Source organism: Lepidochelys olivacea, assembly GCF_965140295.1.
Source record: "Lepidochelys olivacea isolate rLepOli2 genome assembly, chromosome: 1".
Taxonomy (NCBI): Eukaryota; Metazoa; Chordata; order Testudines; family Cheloniidae; genus Lepidochelys; species Lepidochelys olivacea.
The window spans coordinates 11,607,585-11,634,704 of NC_140411.1; the positions used below are offsets into that span (position 1 = coordinate 11,607,585).

General features: G+C 46.1%; 1 protein-coding gene across 1 annotated transcript in view; it reads right to left on the reverse strand.

Moving 5' to 3' along the window:
- LOC311514749 (disintegrin and metalloproteinase domain-containing protein 20-like) overlaps positions 1-25,960 on the reverse strand; it is a 73,353-nt gene extending 47,393 nt beyond the window's left edge. The window contains exons 1-2 of the mRNA XM_084617442.1: positions 25,824-25,960; positions 23,387-23,469 (exon numbers count right to left, since the gene is read on the reverse strand). Of these exons, the coding sequence (XP_084473568.1) occupies positions 23,387-23,469; positions 25,824-25,866 (126 nt within the window). The 5' untranslated portion in view covers positions 25,867-25,960. The remainder of the gene's footprint in view (positions 1-23,386; positions 23,470-25,823) is intronic.
- Between the last annotated feature and the right edge of the window lie 1,160 nt (positions 25,961-27,120).

Consider the following 27,120-nt stretch of genomic DNA (forward strand, 5'->3'; position numbering starts at 1 on the left):
GTATATAGGGTAAACTCATAAATTGTTCGCCCTCTATAACTCTGATAGAGAGTATGCACAGCTGTTTGTCCCTCCCGTCATTAATACATACTCTGGGTTAATTAATAAGTAAAAAGTGATTTTATTAAAAGTAGGATTTAAGTGGTTCCAAGTAGTAACAGAGAGAACAAAGTGAATTACCAAACAAAATAAAATAGAACATGCAAGTCTACGTCTACTACAGTGATAAAACTGAATACAGATAAAAACCTCACCCTCACAGGAATCCCAGTAAGCTTCCTTTTACAGACTAGTCTCCTTCTAGTGTGGGTCCAGCAATCACTCACATCCCCTGTAGTTACTGTCCTTTGTTCCAGTTTCTTTCAAGTATCCTTGGGGGTGGAGAGGCTATCTCTTGAGCCAGCTCAAGAAAAAATGGAGGGATCTCCCAGGGGTTTACATAGACTTTCTCTTGGGGGTGGAGATTCCGCTCCTCTCTCCTATGCAAAGTCCAGCTCCAAGATGGAGTTTTGGAGTAACATGGGCAAGTCACATGTCCATGCATGACTCAGTTTTTACAGGCAGCAGCCATTGCTTACATGCTACCTTGACTGTCCTCAAGTAGACTTCTTATGTGGATTGGAGCCTTTCGAGATTCATTGTCGTTTAAGTGTTTCTTGATTGGGCACTTAATTTGAACATTCCTTTCTCAAGAAGCCAACCAAATGCTTTACTAAGGCTACTTAGAAATCAAGTAAGTACACAGCCAATATTCATAGCTTCAAATACAACAATGACACATGTATGCAAATAGGATGAATAGATTCAGTAGATCATAACCTTTACAGAGAGAGGTTATAGGGCATATGCAGCCTAAAACATATTCCAGTTATGTCATATATACATTCATAAGCATATTTCCATAAAGCCTTATGGGGTGCACCATCACAATTACTTCATTATATTTAGCTGTAATGCAAGGAACACTGCAGGCCTGTATCCTGTATGATTAACCAGAACAAGTTAGCATAAGTACTTGTAAACTTTGGCATAGATAAATGGCCTGCCAGTTACCCTTTTTGACTTTGTGGAACTGAATGTTTACCAAAATTCTGGGACATACCTGTAATCACAAGGTACACCACAAGAACGAGGAATTAATGGTTTGGGCCAAAGGAAACAGTTCAACGAATTAAATAATCAGCATTAATACGTATGGATAAGTTATGGATATATAATGCTATGATTTAGTCATGGAGGTCATGGAAGTCACCGAATCCATGACTTCCAGCGACCTCCGTGACTTCAGCCTGTGGTGCTCAGGAGCTGCAGGGTCCCCTGCTGCTCACGGGGGCCAGGAGCTGTGGGATACACCTGCTGCCTCTGGCAAACCCTGAAGCTCCAAGCTGCCATAGGCAGTGGGGGTACACCCTGCTGGCGAGCCCCTGAGCTCCTAGCAGTTGTGGACAGCGGGGGAACCCCCAAGCTCCCAGCAGCAGCAGGCAGTGAGGGCCCCCAGAGCTGTGGGAGCGGGGGATCCCCCAAGCTCCCAGCCATCGGGGGAACCCTCGAGCTTCTGGCTGCTAGGCCCCAAGCTCTCAGTCACCATGGGTAGTGGAGGGCCCTGGAGCTGTGGGCAGTGGGGGAACCCTGCAGTTCCCAACCGCTGTGGGCGAACCCCAAGGCTTCTGGCCACCACAGGCAGTGGAGCCCCCAGAGCTGCTGGCAGCAGGGGAACCTTGCAGCTCCGGGCCTCCATGGGTGATGGGAGTACCCCACATCTCCCGGTCCAGTTTAAATAGCTTTTGTAAAGGGATCATACCACAAGTGTCTCTAGAACTACTTTACAGGCAGCAGAGGTACCCCCCCAGCCCCAAGCTGTTGCAGGCAGCAGGAGGCTTCACAGCTCCCAGCAGTCGGCTGTGGGGGACCCTGGAGCTCCAATTCCCAACCCTTGGTGGGGTCCCCCAGAGCTCCTAGCCGCTGTGCAGCTGCCCCTCTGCAGGCTGTGTGGGGACTCACAGATCCCCACTTTGTCACAGATATTTTTCATCAAAGTCACGGACAGGTAACGGCTTCTGTAAATTTTTCTTTATTGCCCGTGACCTGTCCATGACTGATTAAAAATATCCATGACAAAATCTTAGCCTTATTGATACATAAGAATATGCTAGACTACAGAGTAAGTGTACCCTAAGATTTATCCGTGTGAGGAAATAAGATTTGGGCATGGAAAGTTGAGCACTGAGATGAATATTCAGGATATTTCCAAGATCCTATAGGAGGGCAAACCACCATGTGGAGGCATCCTTCTTTTAGCTTCAAGTCCTCTTTTGTTTAGCTACCAGCTCAGCTTTTGCAATATAGCTGAGCTACTCAGCACTCGACCCTGATCTCCATCATCTTGAGACTGAAGAACCTGGACTATCAAACTCATTTGGCATGCCAGACAAGAGGCTGGTCCTTTGTCTCCCATCACCAGGTCCCTGAGGAAGGGTGTGAACAATCTAGTTTAAATAGCTTTTGTAAAGGGATGATACTACAAGTGTCTATAGAACTACTTTACTACTACTACTTTTTTTTTTTTGGCTCTGTAGTTTGGAGCTTTGATAACTCTTTCCTTTATTTTAATAAACATTTCTTAAAGCCTGACTTTGTCCTCAGTGTGAATGTCCTTGCCACACACCCTGAGGGTCTGTGCAAAGTATTGAACTCTCTATGTTGTGTAATTTTGTAGCCTGATTTTGGGATAAGAACCTAATTATCTTCTGATCAGATAATTGGTGAGCCTATAATAAATCAGCCCTATAAAAATCAAGTTAACAAATTACTTGAGTGGGAAAAGGACGGGGCTCTTCCCATCATCATACTTTCCCAATCTACTTTCTTCTACAGCTCAGCAAGGCTGTTGGCCCTCCAGTAACTATTCATTTGCCTCTACATTCATTGTATACTTGGCAGAATACAACCACTGCTCCCTAACAATTTGATTTTAAAGCAAAAATATTTTGCCACTATTCAGGGAAGATGAGCCCTGCTCACTTGTAACAAGGGAAGGGGGAAATGGAAACAGAGAGTGGGAATGGCCAACAATGTTTTAAACTTTTATTTTAAATCTTTGCAACTTTCAGCAGTTTGACAACCCATTTTCTTCATGTCATCCCCTCTTTCAGCTAGAATTTATCTAGTGAATTTTAAAAAATTCAGTATTTTACCTCAGGATTATTATCCATGAAATGTGTAAGTGAGGAAGGCCAAGGAAGAACTGGCAGAAGACAGCGACAGAGAATACTGAATGCTCTGGCATCACCTCGGAAGAAGTACAACTAGCAAGTGACCTTAAATGAAGGAACTCAACTGCCCAATGTGTCAGCTACTCAGAAGGAACTAAAGTCTAAGGTAAGGTAATTAACCAGGGGTTTATTAATCATACCTAGGGTTAAATTAATCATCTTTCAGCCCAGGAAATGTCTTACTCCTCAGAAAAGTCCCTCAAATTAGAACCAATTTGAAAACCCAGGAATTTGTTACCAAAACTGACAAACTTCATCCATCTAGTCTTTAGAGTATGGCAGTTTAATTTTATTCAGAATTGTACCTTAGAGAGTACATATCTCATGCTTACCTGTATATATGGATAATCTGTTATTAATTCTTCCTTCTCATTGTAAGTAAAAACTGGGAAATTTGGGGCTATGAACATTCTGAAAATAAAAGGTTTTAAAAAAAATTAGAAATCCAAAAGCAGGGGACCCTGCTGAAGAAATATAGATCAGGATAGTCAGTCATTAGGTAAAATTGGTTATAATTAGTTTTGCTGTTGTTGGGCAAATTAAAGTTGTTCTTCTACGAAGAAAAGGTGTTGTTTTGCTGTCAGCTAAAACCGCAAAACTAGTTCAAGCTAGTTAAAACTGCATTGAGAGGCAACTAGCAACTGTTGCAGGAGGATGTATTTGAGGGTATGTCTACACTACGGAATAAGGTCGAATTTATAGAAGTCGTTTTTTTAGAAATCGGTTTTATATATTCGAGTGTGTGTGTCCCCACAGAAAATGCTCTAAGTGCATTAAGTGCATTAACTCGGCGGAGCGCTTCCACAGTACCGAGGCTAGAGTCGACTTCCGGAGCGTTGTACTGTGGGTAGCTATCCCACAGTTCCTGCAGTCTCTGCTGCCCATTGGAATTCTGGGTTGAGATCCCAATGCCTGATGGGGCTAAAACATTGTCGCGGGTGGTTCTGGGTACATATCGTCAGGCCCCCGTTCCCTCCCTCCCTCCGTGAAAGCAAGGGCAGACAATCATTTCGCGCCTTTTTTCCTGAGTTACCTGTGCAGACGCCATACCACGGCAAGCATGGAGCCCGCTCAGGTAACCGTCACCCTATGTCTCCTGGGTGCTGGCAGACGTGGTACGGCTTTGCTGCACAGTAGCAGCAACCCATTGCCTTCTGGCAGCAGATGGTGCAATACTATTGGTAGTCGTCCTCGTCGTGTCCGAGGTGCTCCTGGCCACATCGGCTGGGAGCGCCTGGGCAGACATGGGCGCAGGGACTAAATTTGGAGTGACTTGACCAGGTCATTCTCTTTAGTCCTGCAGTCAGTCCTATTGAACCGTCTTATGGTGAGCGGGCAGGCGATACGGACTGCTAGCAGTCGTACTGTACCATCTTCTGCCAGGCAGGCAAGAGATGAGGATGGCTAGCAGTTGTACTGTACCATCTTCTGCCGAGCAGCCATAAGATGTGGATGGCATGCAGTCCTTCTGCACCGTCTGCTGCCAGCCAAAGATGTAAAAGATAGATGGAGTGGGTCAAAACAAGAAATAGACCAGATTTGTTTTGTACTCATTTGCCTCCTCCCCTGTCTAGGGGACTCATTCCTCTAGGTCACACTGCAGTCACTCACAGAGAAGGTGCAGCGAGGTAAATCTAGCCATGTATCAATCAGAGGCCAGGCTAACCTCCTTGTTCCAATAAGAACGATAACTTAGGTGCACCATTTCTTATTGGAACCCTCCGTGAAGTCCTGCCTGAAATACTCCTTGATGTAAAGACACCCACTTTGTTGATTTTAGCTCCCTAAGCCAACCCTGTAAGCCGTGTCGTCAGTCGCCCCTCCCTCTGTCAGAGCAACGGCAGACAATCGTTCCACGCCTTTTTTCTGTGCGGACGCCATACCAAGGCAAGCATGGAGGCCGCTCAGCTCACTTTGGCAATTAGGAGCACATTAAACACCACACGCATTATCCAGCAGTATATGCAGCACCAGAACCTGGCAAAGCGATACCGGGCGAGAAGGCGACGTCAGCGCGGTCACGTGAGTGATCAGGACATGGACACAGATTTCTCTGAAAGCATGGGCCCTGCCAATGCATGCATCATGGTGCTAATGGGGCAGGTTCATGCTGTGGAACGCCGATTCTGGGCTCGGGAAACAAGCACAGACTGGTGGGACCGCATAGTGTTGCAGGTCTGGGACGATTCCCAGTGGCTGCGAAACTTTCGCATGCGTAAGGGCACTTTCATGGAACTTTGTGACTTGCTTTCCCCTGCCCTGAGGCGCATGAATACCAAGATGAGAGCAGCCCTCACAGTTGAGAAGCGAGTGGCGATAGCCCTGTGGAAGCTTGCAACGCCAGACAGCTACCGGTCAGTTGGGAATCAATTTGGAGTGGGCAAATCTACTGTGGGGGCTGCTGTGATGCAAGTAGCCCACGCAATCAAAGATCTGCTGATATCAAGGGTAGTGACCTTGGGAAACGTGCAGGTCATAGTGGATGGCTTTGCTGCAATGGGATTCCCTAACTGTGGTGGGGCTATAGACGGAACCCATATCCCTATCTTGGCACCGGAGCACCAAGCCGCCGAGTACATAAACCGCAAGGGGTACTTTTCGATAGTGCTGCAAGCTCTGGTGGATCACAAGGGACGTTTCACCAACATCAACGTGGGATGGCCGGGAAAGGTGCATGATGCTCGCATCTTCAGGAACTCTGGTCTGTTTCATAGAATCATAGAATATCAGGGTTGGAAGGGACCCCAGAAGGTCATCTAGTCCAACCCCCCGCTCGAAGGAGGACCAATTCCCAGTTAAATCATCCCAGCCAGGGCTTTGTCAAGCCTGACCTTAAAAACCTCTAAGAAAGGAGATTCTACCACCTCCCTAGGTAACGCATTCCAGTGTTTCACCACCCTCTTAGTGAAAAAGTTTTTCCTAATATCCAATCTAAACCTCCCCCGCTACAACTTGTCAACTGGGTCTACAGTCAAGACCCAGTGCATTCTGCAGATGTGAATTTGCTGCAGAATTCTCTTCTTGCCACAAAGCTGTGCTCCAGCATCTATGCATTAATTACAAAAATATTCCTAGTTCTCATGGTTGTAAAGAAAAACTTGAATTGAGTGTACATGATGCAGAGATACCATTATACTAATGCACAAGATGATGAAATGCACAAGATGATGAAATGACATATCCAGTGTTGCTCAATGAACCAGTGGTACTGGGAATAGAATCCTAATCCAGTGCTTTATCTCCTGGGCATCACTCACACATTTCCCAAGTAAACCCAAGAACACCTCATTCGACAGTTCTGTATTATTATAGACATTGCAGACATGGCAACACAGAGACAGAACAAGAGAGAGAGAGAGAGAGAGTTTTGTATGAATTTGTTTATAAATGCTGGATCTGAGAGAAATGTGGCACTGAAAGAAGCATGTTTACTTGGAGCTTTTCCAGTGCTGACAAGGTCCCCGGCACTGAAGGACGATCACCATCTGCACTCATCAGCTCCTGCCTTACAGTTGGCAAATTTGAAGCCCTTGGCACTGACAAATGCTCAAGACAAATCCAGCTTTTTCAGTTCCAGTGTGGCTCCAAAGACATAAGGTGTTCCACCAACTTGGAGCTAGATAAATACGTCAAAGGCTTCTGTTTCTCCCCTGCAAGGAGAAACAGAGGCTTAATTATTCAGTTTGTCTGTCCAGCCGTCTGTCCAACCAATGTTTCTGAGATCAGATAAAATAGAGACACAAAATTTTCAGAATAGATTTGTACACGACAGCTAGATGATATTTCAGTTCAATTTTAAAAAAATGCATTAAAATTTTAATTATACTTATTACTACAAATCCCCATCTTCATCTGCAGACTTTTCCATATCCACAAAATGAATGATCATCATTTGTTCAACATGACTCACATCTGGTATACAGGTTTCAGAGTAGCAGCCGTGTTAGTCTGTATTTGCAAAAAGAAAAGGAGGACTTGTGGCACCTTAGAGACTAACCAATTTATTAGAGCATAAGCTTTCGTGAGCTACAGCTCACTTCCTCAGATGCATATCGTGGAAACTGCAGCAGGCTTTATATATACACAGAGAATATGAAACAATACCTATTCCCACCCCACTGTCCTGCTGGTAATAGCTTATCTAAAGTGATTTCCAGCACAAATCCAGGTTTTCTCACCCTCCACCCCCCCACACAAATTCACTCTCCTGCTGGTGATAGCCCATCCAAAGTGACAACTCTTTACACAATGTGCATGACAATCAAGCTGGGCTATTTCCTGCATAAATCCAGGTTCTCACATCCCCCCACCCCCATACACACAGAAACTCACTCTCCTGCTGGTAATAGCTCATCCAAACTGACCACTCTTCAAGTTAAAATCCAAGTTAAACCAGAACATCTGGGGGGGGGGGGTAGGAAAAAACAAGAGGAAACAGGCTACCTTGCATAATGACTTAGCCACTCCAAGTCTCTATTTAAGCCTAAATTAATAGTATCCAATTTGCAAATGAATTCCAATTCAGCAGTTTCTCGCTGGAGTCTGGATTTGAAGTTTTTTTGTTTTAAGATAGCGACCTTCATGTCTGTGATCGCGTGACCAGAGAGATTGAAGTGTTCTCCGACTGGTTTATGAATGTTACAATTCTTGACATCTGATTTGTGTCCATTTATTCTTTTACGTAGAGACTGTCCAGTTTGACCAATGTACATGGCAGAGGGGCATTGCTGGCACATGATGGCATATATCACATTGGTGGATGTGCAGGTGAACGAGCCTCTGATAGTGTGGCTGATGTTATTAGGCCCTGTGATGGTGTCCCCTGAATAGATATGTGGGCACAGTTGGCAACGGGCTTTGTTGCAAGGATAAGTTCCTGGGTTAGTGGTTCTGTTGTGTGGTATGTGGTTGTTGGTGAGTATTTGCTTCAGGTTGCGGGGCTGTCTGTAGGCAAGGACTGGCCTGTCTCCCAAGATTTGTGAGAGTGTTGGGTCATCCTTTAGGATAGGTTGTAGATCCTTAATAATGCGTTGGAGGGGTTTTAGTTGGGGGCTGAAGGTGACGGCTAGTGGCGTTCTGTTATTTTCTTTGTTAGGCCTGTCCTGTAGTAGGTAACTTCTGGGAACTCTTCTGGCTCTATCAATCTGTTTCTTTACTTCTGCAGGTGGGTATTGTAGTTGTAAGAAAGCTTGACAGAGATCTTGTAGGTGTTTGCAGGTGGGTATTGTAGTTGTAAGAAAGCTTGACAGAGATCCGGCTAACCTGGTGGCTGAACTTTGTGACTTTGTCCTTACCCATAACTACTTCACATTTGGGGACAATGTATACCTTCAGATCAGCGGCACTGCTATGGGTACCCGCATGGCCCCACAGTATGCCAACATTTTTATGGCTGATTTAGAACAACGCTTCCTCAGCTCTCGTCCCCTAAAGCCCCTACTCTACTTGCGCTATATTGATGACATCTTCATCATCTGGACCCATGGAAAAGAAGCCCTTGAGGAATTCCACCATGATTTCAACAATTTCCATCCCACCACCAACCTCAGCCTGGTCCAGTCCACACAAGAGATCCACTTCCTGGACACTACAGTGCTAATAAACAATGGTCACATAAACACCACCCTATACCGGAAACCTACTGACCGCTATTCCTACCTGCATGCCTCCAGCTTTCACCCTGACCACACCACACGATCCATCGTCTACAGCCAAGCTCTGCGATACAACCGCATTTGCTCCAACCCCTCAGACAGAGACAAACACCTACAAGATCTCTGTCAAGCTTTCTTACAACTACAATACCCACCTGCAGAAGTAAAGAAACAGATTGATAGAGCCAGAAGAGTTCCCAGAAGTTACCTACTACAGGACAGGCCTAACAAAGAAAATAACAGAACGCCACTAGCCGTCACCTTCAGCCCCCAACTAAAACCCCTCCAACGCATTATTAAGGATCTACAACCTATCCTAAAGGATGACCCAACACTCTCACAAATCTTGGGAGACAGGCCAGTCCTTGCCTACAGACAGCCCCGCAACCTGAAGCAAATACTCACCAACAACCACATACCACACAACAGAACCACTAACCCAGGAACTTATCCTTGCAACAAAGCCCGTTGCCAACTGTGCCCACATATCTATTCAGGGGACACCATCACAGGGCCTAATAACATCAGCCACACTATCAGAGGCTCGTTCACCTGCACATCCACCAATGTGATATATGCCATCATGTGCCAGCAATGCCCCTCTGCCATGTACATTGGTCAAACTGGACAGTCTCTACGTAAAAGAATAAATGGACACAAATCAGATGTCAAGAATTGTAACATTCATAAACCAGTCGGAGAACACTTCAATCTCTCTGGTCACGCGATCACAGACATGAAGGTCGCTATCTTAAAACAAAAAAACTTCAAATCCAGACTCCAGCGAGAAACTGCTGAATTGGAATTCATTTGCAAATTGGATACTATTAATTTAGGCTTAAATAGAGACTTGGAGTGGCTAAGTCATTATGCAAGGTAGCCTGTTTCCTCTTGTTTTTTCCTACCCCCCCCCCCCCAGATGTTCTGGTTTAACTTGGATTTTAACTTGAAGAGTGGTCAGTTTGGATGAGCTATTACCAGCAGGAGAGTGAGTTTCTGTGTGTATGGGGGTGGGGGGATGTGAGAACCTGGATTTATGCAGGAAATAGCCCAGCTTGATTGTCATGCACATTGTGTAAAGAGTTGTCACTTTGGATGGGCTATCACCAGCAGGAGAGTGAATTTGTGTGGGGGGGTGGAGGGTGAGAAAACCTGGATTTGTGCTGGAAATCACTTTAGATAAGCTATTACCAGCAGGACAGTGGGGTGGGAATAGGTATTGTTTCATATTCTCTGTGTATATATAAAGCCTGCTGCAGTTTCCACGATATGCATCTGAGGAAGTGAGCTGTAGCTCACGAAAGCTTATGCTCTAATAAATTGGTTAGTCTCTAAGGTGCCACAAGTCCTCCTTTTCTATCTGGTATACAGTCCAGTATTATTGAAAAGTATTTTGCAGAATGGGCAGCTTCTACAATCTTTTTAATGACATTTGCTAGGATTTGAATCAGTTCATTCTGAATAATTTTTCCTAAATAATGAACCCGGTGTTTCATGATCAGTTATTTTATGTAGATGCTCCTTCATGACTGGATCAAACAAAGCTAGGTATTCAACAAATTTTAAAAAGTTTCTATTACCTGGAGTGTATAATTTTTCATTTCTACCACAGCCATGGAGTACTAAATTTTGCCCACCAAGAACTCACTAAAGCAATCAGATGCTCTAATATTTGTTGCCAATATTCTTCTTTCCTTGATCACACGTAAATTTTCTTCAATAGTTTTTCCTTTTTTCCAATCATAATTAAAGTTCTTTCCAATTTTGAAAACATTCGAAATGTTTGGTACTTCTTTCATGTGAAGAGAGAATTGAAGATATGTTTTTCCAGTCCTTTGAACCATTTTCAGTAAGTGATGTACCAATTGCTCAATTTCTAAACAATTTGCAGCAAAAGCAAAACACAGAGTCTTTCGACACTGAATATTGTAACCAGTTTCAATGAATTTCTTCCCCATTAATGAGTTTCCTCTTGTAATGCTGAGCAGCGAATTTTCTTTTATTTCCATCCTTAGGGAAGGGAAATTCATGAACTTGTTCGGGTCCATGTTCCACGAGAATTTGCCGCATACTGTCATCACATCTGGGCCACAAAGCTGGGCCCCATACTGTAACTTGTTTAACTTCCTCATCCTTTCTTCCAGAATTCTACTTCATTTACTTCAATTTCTGCAGATGTCCCTGAAGGTAAATAATTTTTTTCCACTTCCATATCAGTCTGATGCTGTGAGCTGCCTTCATCTAGAAGTAAGTTTCCATCATCTTGAGTTTCTAAACTGTTTTTTTGTGGATGTGAGCTACCCTCATCTCAAAGTAATATACCTTCATCTTGATGTTCCAAAATACTTCCATGCGGATGTGAGCTAACCTCCTCTCCAAGTAAATTCCTTCTTCTGGATGCTGTGAACTTCTTCCATCTTTATTTGGATTAAAGAGAAAATATTTCAAGAAGGATCCCTGCTGTTTTGCTTGGTCCTTTTCCTTCTCAACATTTCATTTATGATACTCAGCTCCTGAGGGTTTTCTTTTTCCTCTTTCTGCAATGGGGCCTTTGAATATTGTTATGTACTAACTGTGCTTCAGACAGCAAGCATTATAGCATTCAGGATGGCTGACACACCACATGATTGGCAATTTAAACCACATTGCAGCCATCCCAACATGTCCTTTCACTGCTTAAAGGTTCAATGATTAGTAACATACACTCACCTACCTATTAAAACAGTTAGTTACAGCATTTACATAGAAACAAAATGACCTTTTTCAACGTTATAACCTGACACCGGTTGTTTGGAAAGTAATCCCCTTCCTCACAGTTAACCGCTTGGAGTGTGACATCATCACTTTCATAAGTGTTAACGCTGTTACTTTTGTTTTATGGACCTTATTTATTAAATGTGAACCAGTTATAACAAAGTTAATAATTATACAGTCCGATAATAACTAAGATTTAATAATGGTTAAAGATACTCATTTTGGATTTATGATGCTGAAAGACGTTATTCTTTGGCACCAAGAAACAATTTTTCACAGTATTCGATCAATTCTTAACCATCTACCTGCGACGTGTGTTAAAATGACCGTTTCACATGTATCAACTCCTGATATCTCCGCTCTACATGAATTTCCGGCTATGCGACCTTGATGTATATTCGAGTTAGGTGTCACTAGTATTGCAGCTCTTGCCTCTGGTGGATGTGTTTCATTATGGCTGAGTTATTGCTTATCAAAATTGCAGAGTGGATCATCTTGACCCTGCATTGCAAATTGAATTTTTTTTTGTTAAAATATGACTTATTTTTGCAGTAAATGAAAGATTTGACATATTAATAAATTCTTGGAAACGTAGATAAATGAATTAGAATTCATATTCCCTCTGTACACACACAGGAATTGAAATAATGACATTTTATATGTATTTTTTTCATCTGTTTCATTTTTTTTTTCAAATTGATTTTTTTCCTCGAATTTGGTGCCCCATTTAACTTGGCACCCTAGTTCGCCTACATGGATGGGCCGCCCATGCAGATGAGAATCAACACCAGAGACAGAAGCTGCATTTTTCATCTTTGCTGATTTATTTTCTTTCCCGTTTTGTGTGTTTTTGTCTTGTTTTCTAGGCAATGGGATCAAACTTCAACAACAAAAGCAACAACAGCTCCAGCACATCAACTACCTTTTTTTTTCTTTTTAAGAAAGAAAAGAAAAAAGACAGTCATTACCATTTAAGAAATGGTCAAAAAGGGGTTTTTCCCCTTCTAAAGGCTTTTTACAGCTAAATGGAATGAGGTGTAGTCAGAATTAAAAGATATCAGATAAATTTAGGATGTAGAAGTCAATAATTAGGACTTAGGATATATTAGCACAAGTAACTTAATAAAAAACCTGCTGAACTTGAGCCTATGTTTGTGATATCCTGATGTTTTGAAATTAATAGCTGAGTAGATTCCACAAAGTGACAGTTGGTAGCCAGGAAGAAGTGTTAGAGACTTCCTTAGCGTAACCACGTTTTACTGTTGTCATAAAGTAACGTAAAGGTTTATGATTACAAGAGAACTAATGAGTTAGCCTATGAAAAACAGGGTACCGCAAAAGTAGTGCAGTGTGAGGAGAGATTAAAGAGGCTAGGACTTTTCAGCTTGGAAAAGAGGAGAGTAAGGGGGGATATGATAGAGGTATATAAAATCATGAGTGGTGTGGAGAAAGTGAATAAGGAAAAGTTATTTACTTGTTCCCGTAATATAAGAACAAAGGGCCACCAAATGAAATTAACGGGCAGCAGGTTTAAAACAAATAAAAGGAAGTTCTTCACACAGCGCACAGTCAACCTGTGGAACTCCTTGCCTGAGAAGGTTGTGAAGTCTAGGACTATAACAGGGTTTAAAAGAGAACTGGATAAATTCATGGTGGTTAAGTCCATTAATGGCTATTAGCCTGGATGGGTAAGGAATGGTGTCCCTGTTTGTCAGAGGGAGGAGATGGATGGCAGGAGAGAGATCACTAGATCATTACCTAAAAAGAAAAGGAGTACTTGTGGCACCTTAGAGACTAACCAATTTATTTGAGCATGAGCTTTCACGAGCTACAGCTCACTTCATCGGATGCATACCATGGAAACTGCAGCAGACATTATATACACACAGAGAATATGAAACAATACCTCCTCCCACCCCACTGTCCTGCTGGTAATAGCTTATCTAAAGTGATCATCAAGTTGGGCCATTTCCAGCACAAATCCAGGTTTTCTCACCCTCCACCCCCCCACACAAATTCACTCTCCTGCTGGTGATAGCCCATCCAAAGTGACAACTCTTTACACAATGTGCATGATAATCAAGTTGGGCCATTTCCTGCACAAATCCAGGTTCTCTCACCCCCTCACCCCCCTCCCAATAGCCTTCAAAGTGCCTTCAGATCAGCGGCACTGCTATGGGTACCCGCATGGCCCCACAGTATGCCAACATTTTTATGGCTGATTTAGAACAATGCTTCCTCAGCTCTCGTCCCCTAAAGCCCCTACTCTACTTGCGCTATATTGATGACATCTTCATCATCTGGACCCATGGAAAAGAAGCCCTTGAGGAATTCCACCATGATTTCAACAATTTCCATCCCACCACCAACCTCAGCCTGGTCCAGTCCACACAAGAGATCCACTTCCTGGACACTACAGTGCTAATAAACAATGGTCACAAAAACACCACCCTATACCAGAAACCTACTGACCGCTATTCCTACCTGCATGCCTCCAGCTTTCACCCTGACCACACCAAACGATCCATAGTCTACAGCCAAGCTCTGCAATACAACCGCATTTGCTCCAACCCCTCAGACAGAGACAAACACCTACAAGATCTCTGTCAAGCTTTCTTACAACTACAATACCCACCTGCAGAAGTAAAGAAACAGATTGATAGAGCCAGAAGAGTTCCCAGAAGTTACCTACTACAGGACAGGCCTAACAAAGAAAACAACAGAACGCCACTAGCCGTCACCTTCAGCCCCCAACTAAAACCCCTCCAACGCATTATTAAGGATCTACAACCTATCCTAAAGGATGACCCAACACTCTCACAAATCTTGGGAGACAGGCCAGTCCTTGCCTACAGACAGCCCCGCAACCTGAAGCAAATACTCACCAACAACCACATACCACACAACAGAACCACTAACCCAGGAACTTATCCTTGCAACAAAGCCCGTTGCCAATTGTGCCCACATATCTATTCAGGGGACACCATCACAGGGCCTAACAACATCAGCCACACTATCAGAGGCTCGTTCACCTGCACATCCACCAATGTGATATATGCCATCATGTGCCAGCAATGCCCCTCTGCCATGTACATTGGTCAAACTGGACAGTCTCTACGTAAAAGAATAAATGGACACAAATCAGATGTCAAGAATTATAACATTCATAAACCAGTCGGAGAACACTTCAATCTCTCTGGTCACGCAATCACAGACATGAAGGTCGCTATCTTAAAACAAAAAAACTTCAAATCCAGACTCCAGCGAGAAACTGCTGAATTGGAATTCATTTGCAAATTGGATACTATTAATTTAGGCTTAAATAGAGACTGGGAGTGGCTAAGTCATTATGCAAGGTAGCCTATTTCCTCTTGTTTTTTCCTACCCCCCCCCAGATGTTCTGGTTTAACTTGGATTTAAACTTGGAGAGTGGTCAGTTTGGATGAGCTATTACCAGCAGGAGAGTGAGTTTGTGTGTGTATGGGGGTGGGGGGGGGTGTGAGAAAACCCGGATTTGTGCTGGAAATGGCCCACCTTGATTATCATGCACATTGTAGGGAGAATGGTCACTTTGGATGAGCTATTACCAGCAGGATAGTGAGTTTGTGTGTGTGGTTTTTCGGAGGGGGGTGAGGGGGTGAGAGAACCTGGATTTGTGCAGGAAATGGCCCAACTTGATTATCATGCACATTGTGTAAAGAGTTGTCACTTTGGATGGGCTATCACCAGCAGGAGAGTGAATTTGTGTGGGGGGGTGGAGGGTGAGAAAACCTGGATTTGTGCTGGAAATGGCCCAACTTGATGATCACTTTAGATAAGCTATTACCAGCAGGACAGTGGGGTGGGAGGAGGTATTGTTTCATATTCTCTGTGTGTATATAAAGTCTGCTGCAGTTTCCACGGTATGCATCCGATGAAGTGAGCTGTAGCTCACGCTCAAATAAATTGGTTAGTCTCTAAAGGTGCCACAAGTACTCCTTTTCTTTTTGCGAATACAGACTAAGACGGCTGTTACTCTGAAATAGATCATTACCTGTTAAGTTCACTCTCTGTGGGGCACCTGGCATTGGAGACTGTTGGTAGACAGGATACTGGGCTGGATGGACCTTTGGTCTGACTCATTATAGCCTTTCTTATGTTCAAGTTCAAATAAGAAAAAAGTTAAAACCTTCATAAATGAACCACAGTGGGCATCAGAACAACATATAATAAAAGCTGTATCCCAGCCTGTGTGCTTTGGGGGAGATGCCAGAATAACAGCAACTGGTGATTATGATGGTGAGGATAATTTAAAAAAAATTAGAACTTCTCTCCAGGCACAGAAAGATGGTCTCCAATACCTGCAGCTACATGCCAAAAAGAAGAAGCCAATGCAATAAGGGATTGTATGACTGCGACGGGTTGGATCACAGAAACCCCCTGGGGGCTGCCAACTGATGTGCCAAGACTACTTCTTCCTCTGCTTTCCCTGCCCTCCCAGCTTGGGACTTCAGTGCCCTGCCCGGTTTGAGTCAGACCTGCTCTCCTGCTGCAAACCCAGAGCCAGGTGTGAACCACGTCCCTTAACAGCTGTAGGCTTAATTGAAAGCAGCTTAAGAAGCGTTCCTATCTTTAACACTCAGATGCCCAACTCCCAATGTGGTCAAAACCCCAAATAAATCTGTTTTACCTTGTATAAACCTTATACAGGGTAAACTCATAAATTGTTCGCCCTCTATAACACTGATAGAGAGTATGCACAGCTGTTTGCCCCTCCCATCATTAACACATAATTTAAGTGGTTCCAAGTAATAGTAGACAGAACAAAGTGAATCAACAAGCAAAATAAAACAAAACACGCATGTCTAATACAGTAAGAAAACTGAATACAGATAAAACCTCACCCTCAGAGGTGTTCCAATAAGCTTCCTTTTACAGACTAGTCTCTTTCTAGTCTGGGTCCAGCAATCACTCATATCCCCTGTAATTACTGTCCTTTGTTCCAGTTTCTTTCAGGTATCCTTGGGGGTGAAGAGGCTCTCTCTTGAGCAAGCTGAAGACAAAATGGAGGGGTCTCCCAGGGTTTACATAGACTCTCTTGTGGGTGGAGACACCCCCCCCCCCCATGCAAAGTCCAGCTCCAAGATGGAGTTTTGGAGTCACATGGGCAAGTCACATGTCCATGCATGACTCAGAACTTACAGGTAGCAGCCATCGGTCATATGCTACCTTGAACGTCCTCAAGTAGACTTCTTATGTGGATTGGAGCCTTCCAAGATCCATTGTTTGTTAAGTGTTTCTTGATTGGACACTTAATTTGAACATTCCTTTCTCAAGAAGCCAACCAAATGCTTTACTAAGGCTACTTAAAAATCAAGCAAGTACACAGACAATATTCATAACTTCAAATATAAAAATGATACATGCATACAAATGGGATGAATAGATTCAGTAGGTCATAACCTTTACAGAGATATGTTAACTGGAATATGTGTTATGCTACATATGCCATGTATGTCATATATACATTCATAAGCGTATTTCCATAAAGCCTTATGGGGTACACCATCACAATGACATTTCCTAACATTGGCTCTGAACATTGGCTCTGGGAGGGACTGTTCATGTGGTCTCCATGGACACCTCTTTAAGAGAAGATTACCAAAGCTCAGCAGCACAGGGAAGCATAAATCTTATTTGTACCAATATGCACTATGGCAAATTGCCGGCACAATTATGATGGGTCCTGCTCTTCCTCTTCTTGTGGGCGGCAGGGGTTCAGGGCACAGTTTCCTACCCCTGAACTAGGGTATCTACTGTCCCACTAGTAACCCAAAGAAGGGTAGTGGCGAGGGAGGGACCCAGGCCCACCCTCTACTCCAGGTCCCAGCTCAGGGGCCCTAGGTATAGTGGCAAACCACATGAACTAGTGCTTCCTTCCCCTGGGCTACTTCCCTCTACTACTTCTGCTCTTCAGCTTGTCGGGCTTCCTGCCCTCTCTCTGCACAGGCCGGGTATCTCTTTACCTAGGATCTTGGTCTTCTAGCCAGCAGTGGCACTTCTCCAAACTCTCCTCTACTTCAACTCCTCCAAACTGCACTCTGCTCCAACTCCTTCAAACTGCTCCAACTCCTTTTTCTAGCTTATTGAAGCAGTGGGTTTTTATCAGGTGACTGGCTTCAGGTTCTCTAATTGGCTTCAGGTACTTTTAATTAATCTATAGCAACCTTTCTTCCCTCTACAGGGAATAAGGCTTCTCCTCATCCTGGGGCTTACATCTCTCTCCCATATCACTCTCCTGCTGCCTTCTGGCCATGCTGTATCACAGCAGAGACCACCTCCAAGAAGAGCCTTCTCGTCTGAGTTCTCACCTAGCATATGAAGGGGAAAGGAGTCCACGAGAGCTGGCTGTATTTCAAGGACTCCCTGTTGAGGTTACAGGGACAAACCATCCTGATGAGTCGAAAGAATAGTAAATATGGCAGGCGACCAGCTTGGCTTAATGGTGAAATCCTAGCGGATCTTAAACATAAAAAAGAAGCTTACAAGAAGTGGAAGGTTGGACATATGACCAGGGAAGAGTATAAAAATATTGCTTGGGCATGTAGGAATGATATCAGGAGGGCCAAATCACACCTGGAGCTGCAGCTAGCCAGAGATGTTAAGAGTAACAAGAAGGGTTTCTTCAGGTATGTTGGCAACAAGAAGAAAGCCAAAGAAAGTGTGGGCCCCTTACTGAATGAGGGAGGCAACCTAGTGACAGAGGATGTGGAAAAAGCTAATGTACTCAATGCTTTTTTTGCCTCTGTTTTCACTAACAAGGTCAGCTCCCAGACTGCTGCGCTGGGCATCACAAAATGGGGAAGAGATGGCCAGCCCTCTGTGGAGATAGAGGTGGTTAGGGACTATTTAGAAAAGCTGGACGTGCACAAGTCCATGGGGCCGGACGAGTTGCATCCGAGAGTGCTGAAGGAATTGGCGGCTGTGATTGCAGAGCCATTGGCCATTATCTTTGAAAACTCGTGGCGAACCGGGGAAGTCCCGGATGACTGGAAAAAGGCTAATGTAGTGCCAATCTTTAAAAAAGGGAAGAAGCAGGATCCTGGGAACTACAGGCCAGTCAGCCTCACCTCAGTCCCTGAAAAATCATGGAGCAGGTCCTCAAAGAATCAATCCTGAAGCACTTGCATGAGAGGAAAGTGATCAGGAACAGCCAGCATGGATTCACCAAGGGAAGGTCATGCCTGACTAATCTAATCGCCTTTTATGATGAGATTACTGGTTCTGTGGATGAAGGGAAAGCAGTGGATGTAGTGTTTCTTGACTTTAGCAAAGCTTTTGACACGGTCTCCAACAGTATTCTTGTCAGCAAGTTAAGGAAGTATGGGAAGTATGGGCTGGATGAATGCACTACAAGGTGGGTAGAAAGCTGGCTAGATTGTCGGGCTCAACGGGTAGTGATCAATGGCTCCATGTCTAGTTGGCAGCCTTTATCAAGTGGAGTGCCCCAAGGGTCGGTCCTGGGGCCGGTTTTGTTCAATATCTTCATAAATGATCTGGAGGATGGTGTGGATTGCACTCTCAGCAAATTTGCGGATGATACTAAACTGGAAGGAGTGGTAGATACGCTGGAGGGGAGGGATAGGATACAGAAGGACCTAGACAAATTGGAGGATTGGGCCAAAAGAAATCTGATGAGGTTCAATAAGAATAAGTGCAGGGTCCTGCACTAAGGACGGAAGAACCCAAAGCACAGCTACAGACTAGGGACCAAATGGCTAGGCAGCAGTTCTGCGGAAAAGGACCTAAGGGTGACAGTGGACGAGAAGCTGGATATGAGTCAGCAGTGTGCCCTTGTTGCCAAGAAGGCCAATGGCATTTTGGGATGTATAAGTAGGGGCATAGCGAGCAGATCGAGGGACGTGATCATTCCCCTCTATTCGACATTGGTGAGGCCTCATCTGGAGTACTGTGTCCAGTTTTGGGCCCCATACTTCAAGAAGGATGTGGATAAATTGGAGAGAGTCCAGCGAAGGGCAACAAAAATGATTAGGGGTCTGGAATACATGACTTATGAGGAGAGGCTGAGGGAGCTGGGATTGTTTAGCCTGCAGAAGAGAAGAATGAGGGGGGATTTGATAGCTGCTTTCAACTACCTGAAAGGGGGTTCCAAAGAGGATGGCTCTAGACTGTTCTCAATGGTAGCAGATGACAGAACGAGGAGTAATGGTCTCAAGTTGCAGTGGGGGAGGTTTAGATTGGATATTAGGAAAAACTTTTTCACTAAGAGGGTGGTGAAACACTGGAATGCGTTACCTAGGAAGGTGGTAGAATCTCCTTCCTTAGAGGTTTTTAAGGTCAGGCTTGACAAAGCCCTGGCTTGGATGATTTAACTGGGAATTGGTCCTGCTTCGAGCAGGGGGTTGGTCTAGATGACCTTCTGGGGTCCCTTCCAACCCTGATATTCTATGATTCTATGATATATTGTCCAGTGTATCTCTTGGCAAAGGTAGAAAACATGTAAAAAATAAAGTTTATAATGGACAGGTAGCTTTAATTTTAAAGTATGGAGACACTTGTCCCTCCCTAATTATTACTGCTCTAACTAATGCCCACTATAAAAGCAGTTTTCCTTGCATCCCATCTTTTACTTTTTTACCACTTCTGTTATTTCTCCATATCTAGACTGACAGCTTCTGGGGCCAGGAGCTTTTGTCTTCATATTTGATTGTAAAGCCCCATGTACACCTATTTCTGTATAAAAAGAGCAGATGAAAGGTTTGGAAGACAGCAGTCACTTACTTCTTCTGTAGTAGGTGAACAATATGGAACTTTCCTTCTACTTTAATTAGATAAGACACCTCCTCCTAGAGCATTCAAATAAAAAGTATAATTCAATAGTATTCTAAAACTCTTACTAATCAATACCTATACTGTATTCCATTTTATAAAAAATGTATTCATACATTTCCTCAGACTGTGTTCAGAGAAGATTTTTTTTTCCTTTCATCAAAGGACTCTCTATAGTAGTGAGGTTTGCTAATATTTTCCAAAGTTGCCAATACTGGTCCAGCTGGATCACCATGAGCAGTATTAGGATCCACAATATAAACCAACCTCCCACAGTCCCAACAGTATTTAACACCATATCAATTAAATGTGCTCAGAACAAGTCTAGTTCATGGCGTGAAAAATGCCTGTGGGAACGTTGTTTTCATTAGGCTTCCCAGTATTGCTAAAACTGGTGTTGCTCAAATCAGTGTCAGCAAAAATGGGAAACATGTAGAGAATTCCCCTAACAGCACTACTATGCAGTCTCAAATTGAGGCTAAACAACAATTTTGGAATAATGGGTAGAGTCAAATCGAACAGAGTTTGATGCTCTTATTGTCTTAACTTGGCAGCAGCCTCTTCTGTACAGCTGCTCAGAACTGCACATTGCCCTGTAGGATAACACCTTTTCAGTAGATATTGTGATTTATTCTTGCATAGCATGCGTGCTCCACAAAAAAGGTGTCTCAACCTCATAGTTTGTATGTTAACTGTAGAGCACGAATCCCACACATGCCAGTCCATTGTCAGGACTGGCTGTCAGGGAAACCTTCTGATTTTTAGAAAGAAAACACCGTACTTCTTTATAGTGTTCTATGATGCAGGCATTCTGTAGATGAGTTGTGTTTAAAAAAGTCAGGCCCTTAGCCCAAAGTCTTTTGAAAGGTATTTAGATGACTATCTGAATATTAAGGCACCTAAATACCTTCAAAACTCTGGTCCTAAGTCACTATCTTAATCACAGACTACTGGTTGCAGTTTTATCATAAGGGCTATATTGTGATATTTAGCCAGAGCACAAAGCTGCAGGAGCCAGGGAGACATACAATTCCAGGTGGAAACTCAGGGCTGAAATGAAGATGCACTATGCCGATGGGAGAGTGCTCTCCTGTCTGCATAAATATTCCACTTCTGTGAGAGGCAGAAGCTATGTCAGCGGAAAAGCCTCTCTTGATGTGGACACCGCTTTAAGTTTATGAAACTTACGTCGCTGAGGGGGATGTCATTTTCACACCCCTGAGTGACGTAATTACATCGACTTAAGCAGTAGCGTACACCAGCCCTCAAGAGGGAGTTGTTCCCCAGGAGTCACACATGGATACAGACAGCTGAAATTCAGTTTAAAGTGCTGAGTTCGTTTTTGGCTTTTTATCTGTTTTACTTTACAGGGAGAATGTTTCATCCGGTACTTGCCTCACTTAGTTAAGATTTGGGTCATAAAACTTGCATTCTTCTAGACTCTTATACCACTTGGTGCTCATAAAAGTCTCGTAGAATATTTCCAATAGGAAAAGATGTATTAAGAATCCTTAAACTATGTGAAATTGTAAACTATGACAACTTAGGTCAAATTCTATACCTCATACCAAGCAAAATTACCTTTTTAAAGGATGTACAGCATGAACATCTAATCCTAGTACACTAAGGGGCAGTTCAAGACTGACTATCAATACAGTCAGAATGCCAGAACTATTTCTCAGGGCAAGGGTGGCCAACCTGTGGCTTCGGAGCCACATGCGGCTCTTCCAAAGTTTATATGCGGCTCCTTGTATAGGCACCGACTCTGGGGCTGAAGCTATAGGTATTACCTTTCCAATGTGACGGGGGGTGCTCACTGCTCAAGCCCTGGCTCTGCCAAAGGCCCTGCCCCCACTCCACCCCTTCCCGCCCCCTCCTCTGAGCCTGCCGTGCCCTCACTCTTGTCTCCTGTCCCGCAGAACCTCCTGCAAGCCACAAAACAGCTGATCGGGAGGTGTGGGAAGGGAGGGGGAGGCGCTGATCGGTGGGGCTGCCGGTGGGTGGGAGGCGCTGGAAGCGGGGGGGGGAACTGATTGGGGGCTGCTGAAGTATTATTTTGGCTCTTTGGCAATGTACATTGGTAAATTCTGGCTCCTTCTCAGGCTCAGGTTGGCCACCCCTGTCTCAGGGGATCTAAAGAAGCCCAGACAAATGGGCTATTTCCCCCTACCAGAAGTTACAGACAAGAAGAGCCTTATGATGGCATGACTATTCTTTAAATTGGATTTTCCCAGCTCACAGAGGTACTTCCCTACTTTACAGGAATGTTGTGAGGATAAATATTTTAAACATTGTGTAATGCTTCTATCCCTTGTTAAGGGGGACCATATAAGTACCTTCTGAATTCCTTAGATTCTTGCAATGAACAACATACACTTCTAACCCGATATAACGCAACTCAATATAACACGAATTCAGATATAACGCTGTGAAGCAACGCTCCGGGGCAGGGCGGGGCTGCGCGCTCCAATGGATCAAACCAAGTTTGATATAACGCGGTTTCACCTATAAAACAGTAAGATTTTTGGCTCCCGAGGATAACGTTATAGCAAGGTAGAGGTGTACTATATGTTTTAACTATGGTCAAATGATAACTGTTATTAATGCACACTGAGTTACACTCATAAAAATGTCAAGTGCAGTTACACAGGCAAGCACAGACTATATTAAAGATTATCAAACCTTGTGCTTCAGAGGAGAACCAAACCACTAATTGCTCAGGATTAGGAAGAAACTTTCAGCCCTACATACTTTATTATAGAGGTGGTTATACCTCCCAGTGAAGCATCTGGTACTGGTGGTTACCAAAGACAGGATTCATGGATCATTAGTCTGATTCAGCATAGCAATTCCAAGTTTCTTAGAAAGTAGTACTACCTTGGTATCTATGCCATCCCTTGGTTCAAGCTTTCTTGGCACTATTACTTCAGAGTAAGAGAATTTCAAAGTTTCAGAAAAGCCTAGAAAGAGAAATAGTTTCAAATAAGTTAAATAGAATATGCATTTACAATTTATTAGGATATGTGCTTCTAGATTCTGACACTGCAAACCATTTTATACAGAAGCCACTCTGTACAATGTGTGAGGAGGAACAATTCCAGGGACATGGGTGAAGTCTGCATCTTAATTCAATAATGTTCGTAAACCATTTGAGAAGCTTAAATACAGAAAGAACACTACTACTCCTTTGGTTCTCTTTTCCAACCCCAACACAAGCCAATTTCTCCATCAGGCCCCTTCCATCCTTTTTCCATAACCCTGATTTTCCAGCTACCCCTACTGTATTCCCCTCTCAATAGGCTCTCTTCCAAGCAAACACCTACCCTCTCTACCTGACTCCACACTCTCTGGTCCACCTTCCCCATCATACCCAGTTTCATTCTTCTAATACACCCCATGTTAAGCCCTGCTCCTGTATCCATGCTCTGCATCACACAACCCTCAACCATGGCAAGCCCCATATTCCCATTGCTGCACTGTATTCTTCAATGAGCCCTATGCTCCAGATACCTCTGTTCACTGTCCCTGCTCTGTCCTCCTCGCACGCCACAACTATTCCCTCGGTGTCAACAACTCTGCCCCTGCAACCACTGAGGACCCCATTTCATCATCTACTATTGCAAACCACACTCAGTAAGCCATACTCCCCATTCCCTGTTCCTGGCCACTGCAAACCTCTTCTCAGAACAACATTTGCCCCCTTACTCAGTCAAAATCCCCCCTTATTGAGCTATATTCCCCTCATCTATATTCTGCATTCCCAACTGTACCCCCATTGTGGAGATCTGTCTTTCTCTCTTTGCTCAGGCCCTCCAAAATTTCACTGGGCAAGACCCATTTCCTTCTCCCTGCTCCCTGAAGTCCCCCCAACTTCCCCATTCAGCAAGCTGTACTCCTTTCTCTTTCCTTTATACCCTAAATCACCCTGCAGAGGAACTCACTCTGCCCTCCCTGCTCCACACCCCAAATAAAGCCTTCAGCAAATCCCACACTCCTTCCCTTTTCTTTCCTCCCAAATTCACTTTGCCAAGCCTCACTCTCTGCCCCTGATTCAGTCGCCCACAAACTCCACCTCAGCTGGCACTGCTCCTCACTCACAACAGCTCCTGGAAACATCCTTTAGGGGGCCGAGCTCCATGTTCAGCTCCCCGAGCCCCCCTTGCACTGCTCCCAAAAGTCCTCAGCATGCCTATTTCCCTCACAACCACCACACTTTGGCTCTCCCCCCACCTCCCAGAACACTCACCCTGTGTGGGGTCCACACCACCTTCCCTGTAAAAGCACCCTTCAAGTCTTCTGTGGACCCTGCTTCCCACTACCTCTGACTTCAGCCATGACCCCTCAATTCCTTACTCCATACCTTTCCCCTGCTCCCCAACATTGTTCTGCCCCTGCCCCCACAAAAAATCCTTCTCAACCTCCCAAAAACTCAATGGGCCTGGCTCCTCATTCCCTGCTCTGCCTCCCTCTGAATCCCACCTGGCAGGCCCCTCTCCCATCCCTCCTCCAACCTCACTGAATAGGTCCCTCTTCCATTCCCCCTCATTGCCACCCCAACCGCCTCCCGTGACAGGCACCACTCCCCTCTCCCCATCTAAACTGAGCTGAGCAAAGTCCCAGCACCAGCCCAGTCCTGCAACCCTCGGGAGGCAGTCCCACCCCAGAGGCTCCTCACACACAGCCAAGCACTGTCTTTGAGAGACATCACCTCAGCCGCATCCCGCCAGCCCCCTCCCTGATCCAACTCGCCCCTTTCCAGCTGGTGCTCAGGGCCACCCTGCTCCAGAATCCAAACACCTCAAAGCCCATCACCTCCGGCTCTAACCCCTCCCTGCCCCATACTTTGGACCTCCACCTTGGTCATCTGTGCTCACTCTTCCCTGCCCCTGAAAGAGTCCCTTTGCCCCCCTTCCCAGTTTGCCTCCATGAACCCTCAGGCCCACATCCCCTTTCTGCCTCTTACCCGGTTCCGGCCCCTGACCTGCTATCAGGAAATCCTGCTCCTAGTCCCAATCTGGCACCTCCTGAATCTCCCGTCCGTGCACCCTGCTCTGGATTCACAAATCCCCCACCCTTTGATTTACCCCCCAGTGCTCCCTGCTGCCCCCAAGACCCCATATTCCCCCTCCACTCAAGCCCCTGTTCCCCTCCTTGTGCCCCAGTCCTGCTCCTCCTCCTGTTCTGGCCCCGTTTTCCCTCACAACCCTGCTCTGACTCCTGGCTCCCCCCTTCCCTGCATGGCCTCCACCTTGCAAGCATGACCTCAAATATCTACCCGCTCTGGCATCTCCACCAGACTCACTGCCCCCCTCACCTGGGCTGAGGAGCAGGAGCAGGGCCCAGACCTGCAGCCCCATCCCTGCGGCTCCTCACAGACACCGGCCAACCACGTGCAGCAAGAACAGAGACAGCGTCTCCCACCCCCTCTGCTCAACTGCCCTAGTGCCAGCTCCGCTCCAGCCCCACTGCCCCAGCCCCCGCCCCCTCCGCTCCTATTGCCTCAGTGCCCGCCCCGCCCCCGCTCCAACGGCCTCAGGGCCAGCCCCGCCCCCTCCTCTCCCCTCCCACTGCCTCAGGCCCAGCCCCGCCCCCTCCTCTCCCCTCCCACTGCCCCAGGCCCAGCCCCGCCCCCTCTGCTCCTATTGCCTCAGTGCCTGCCCCGCCCCCACTCCAACTGCCTCAGGGCCAGCCCCGCCCCCTCCTCTCCCCTCCCCTCCCACTGCCCCAGGCCCAGCCCCGCCCCCTCCGCTCCTATTGCCTCAGTGCCCGCCCCGCCCCCGCTCCAACTGCCTCAGGGCCAGCCCCGCCCCCTCCTCTCCCACTGCCTCAAGCTCAGCCCCGCCCCCTCTGCTCCTATTGCCTCAGTGCCCGCCCCGCCCCCGCTCCAACTGCCTCAGGACCAGCCCCGCTCCCTCCTCTCCCCTCCCACTGCCTCAGTGCCCGCCCCGCCCCCGCTCCAAAGGCCTCAGGGCCAGCCCCGCCCCCTCCTCTCCCCTCCCACTGCCTCAGGCCCAGCCCCGCCCCCTCCGCTCCAATTGCCTCAGTGCCCGCCCCGCCCCCGCTCCCACTGCCTCAGGCCCAGCCCCGCCCCCTCCTCTCCCACTGCCTCAAGCTCAGCCCCGCCCCCTCTGCTCCTATTGCCTCAGTGCCCGCCCCGCCCCCGCTCCAACTGCCTCAGGGCCAGCCCCGCTCCCTCCTCTCCCCTCCCACTGCCTCAGTGTCCGCCCCGCCCCCGCTCCAACGGCCTCAGGGCCAGCCCCGCCCCCTCCTCTCCCCTCCCACTGCCCCAGGCCCAGCCCCGCCCCCTCTGCTCCTATTGCCTCAGTGCCCGCCCCGCCCCCGCTCCAACTGCCTCAGGGCCAGCCCCGCCCCTGCCTCTCCCCTCCCACTGCCTCAGGGCCAGCCCCGCCCCCTCCTCTCCCCTCCCACTGCCCCAGGCCCAGCCCCGCCCCCTCCTCTCCCTTCCCACTGCCCCAGGCCCAGCCCCGCCCCCTCTGCTCCTATTGCCTCAGTGCCCGCCCCGCCCCCGCTCCAACTGCCTCAGGGCCAGCCCTGCCCCTGCCTCTCCCCTCCCACTGCCTCAGGCCCAGCCCCGCCCCCTCCGCTCCAAC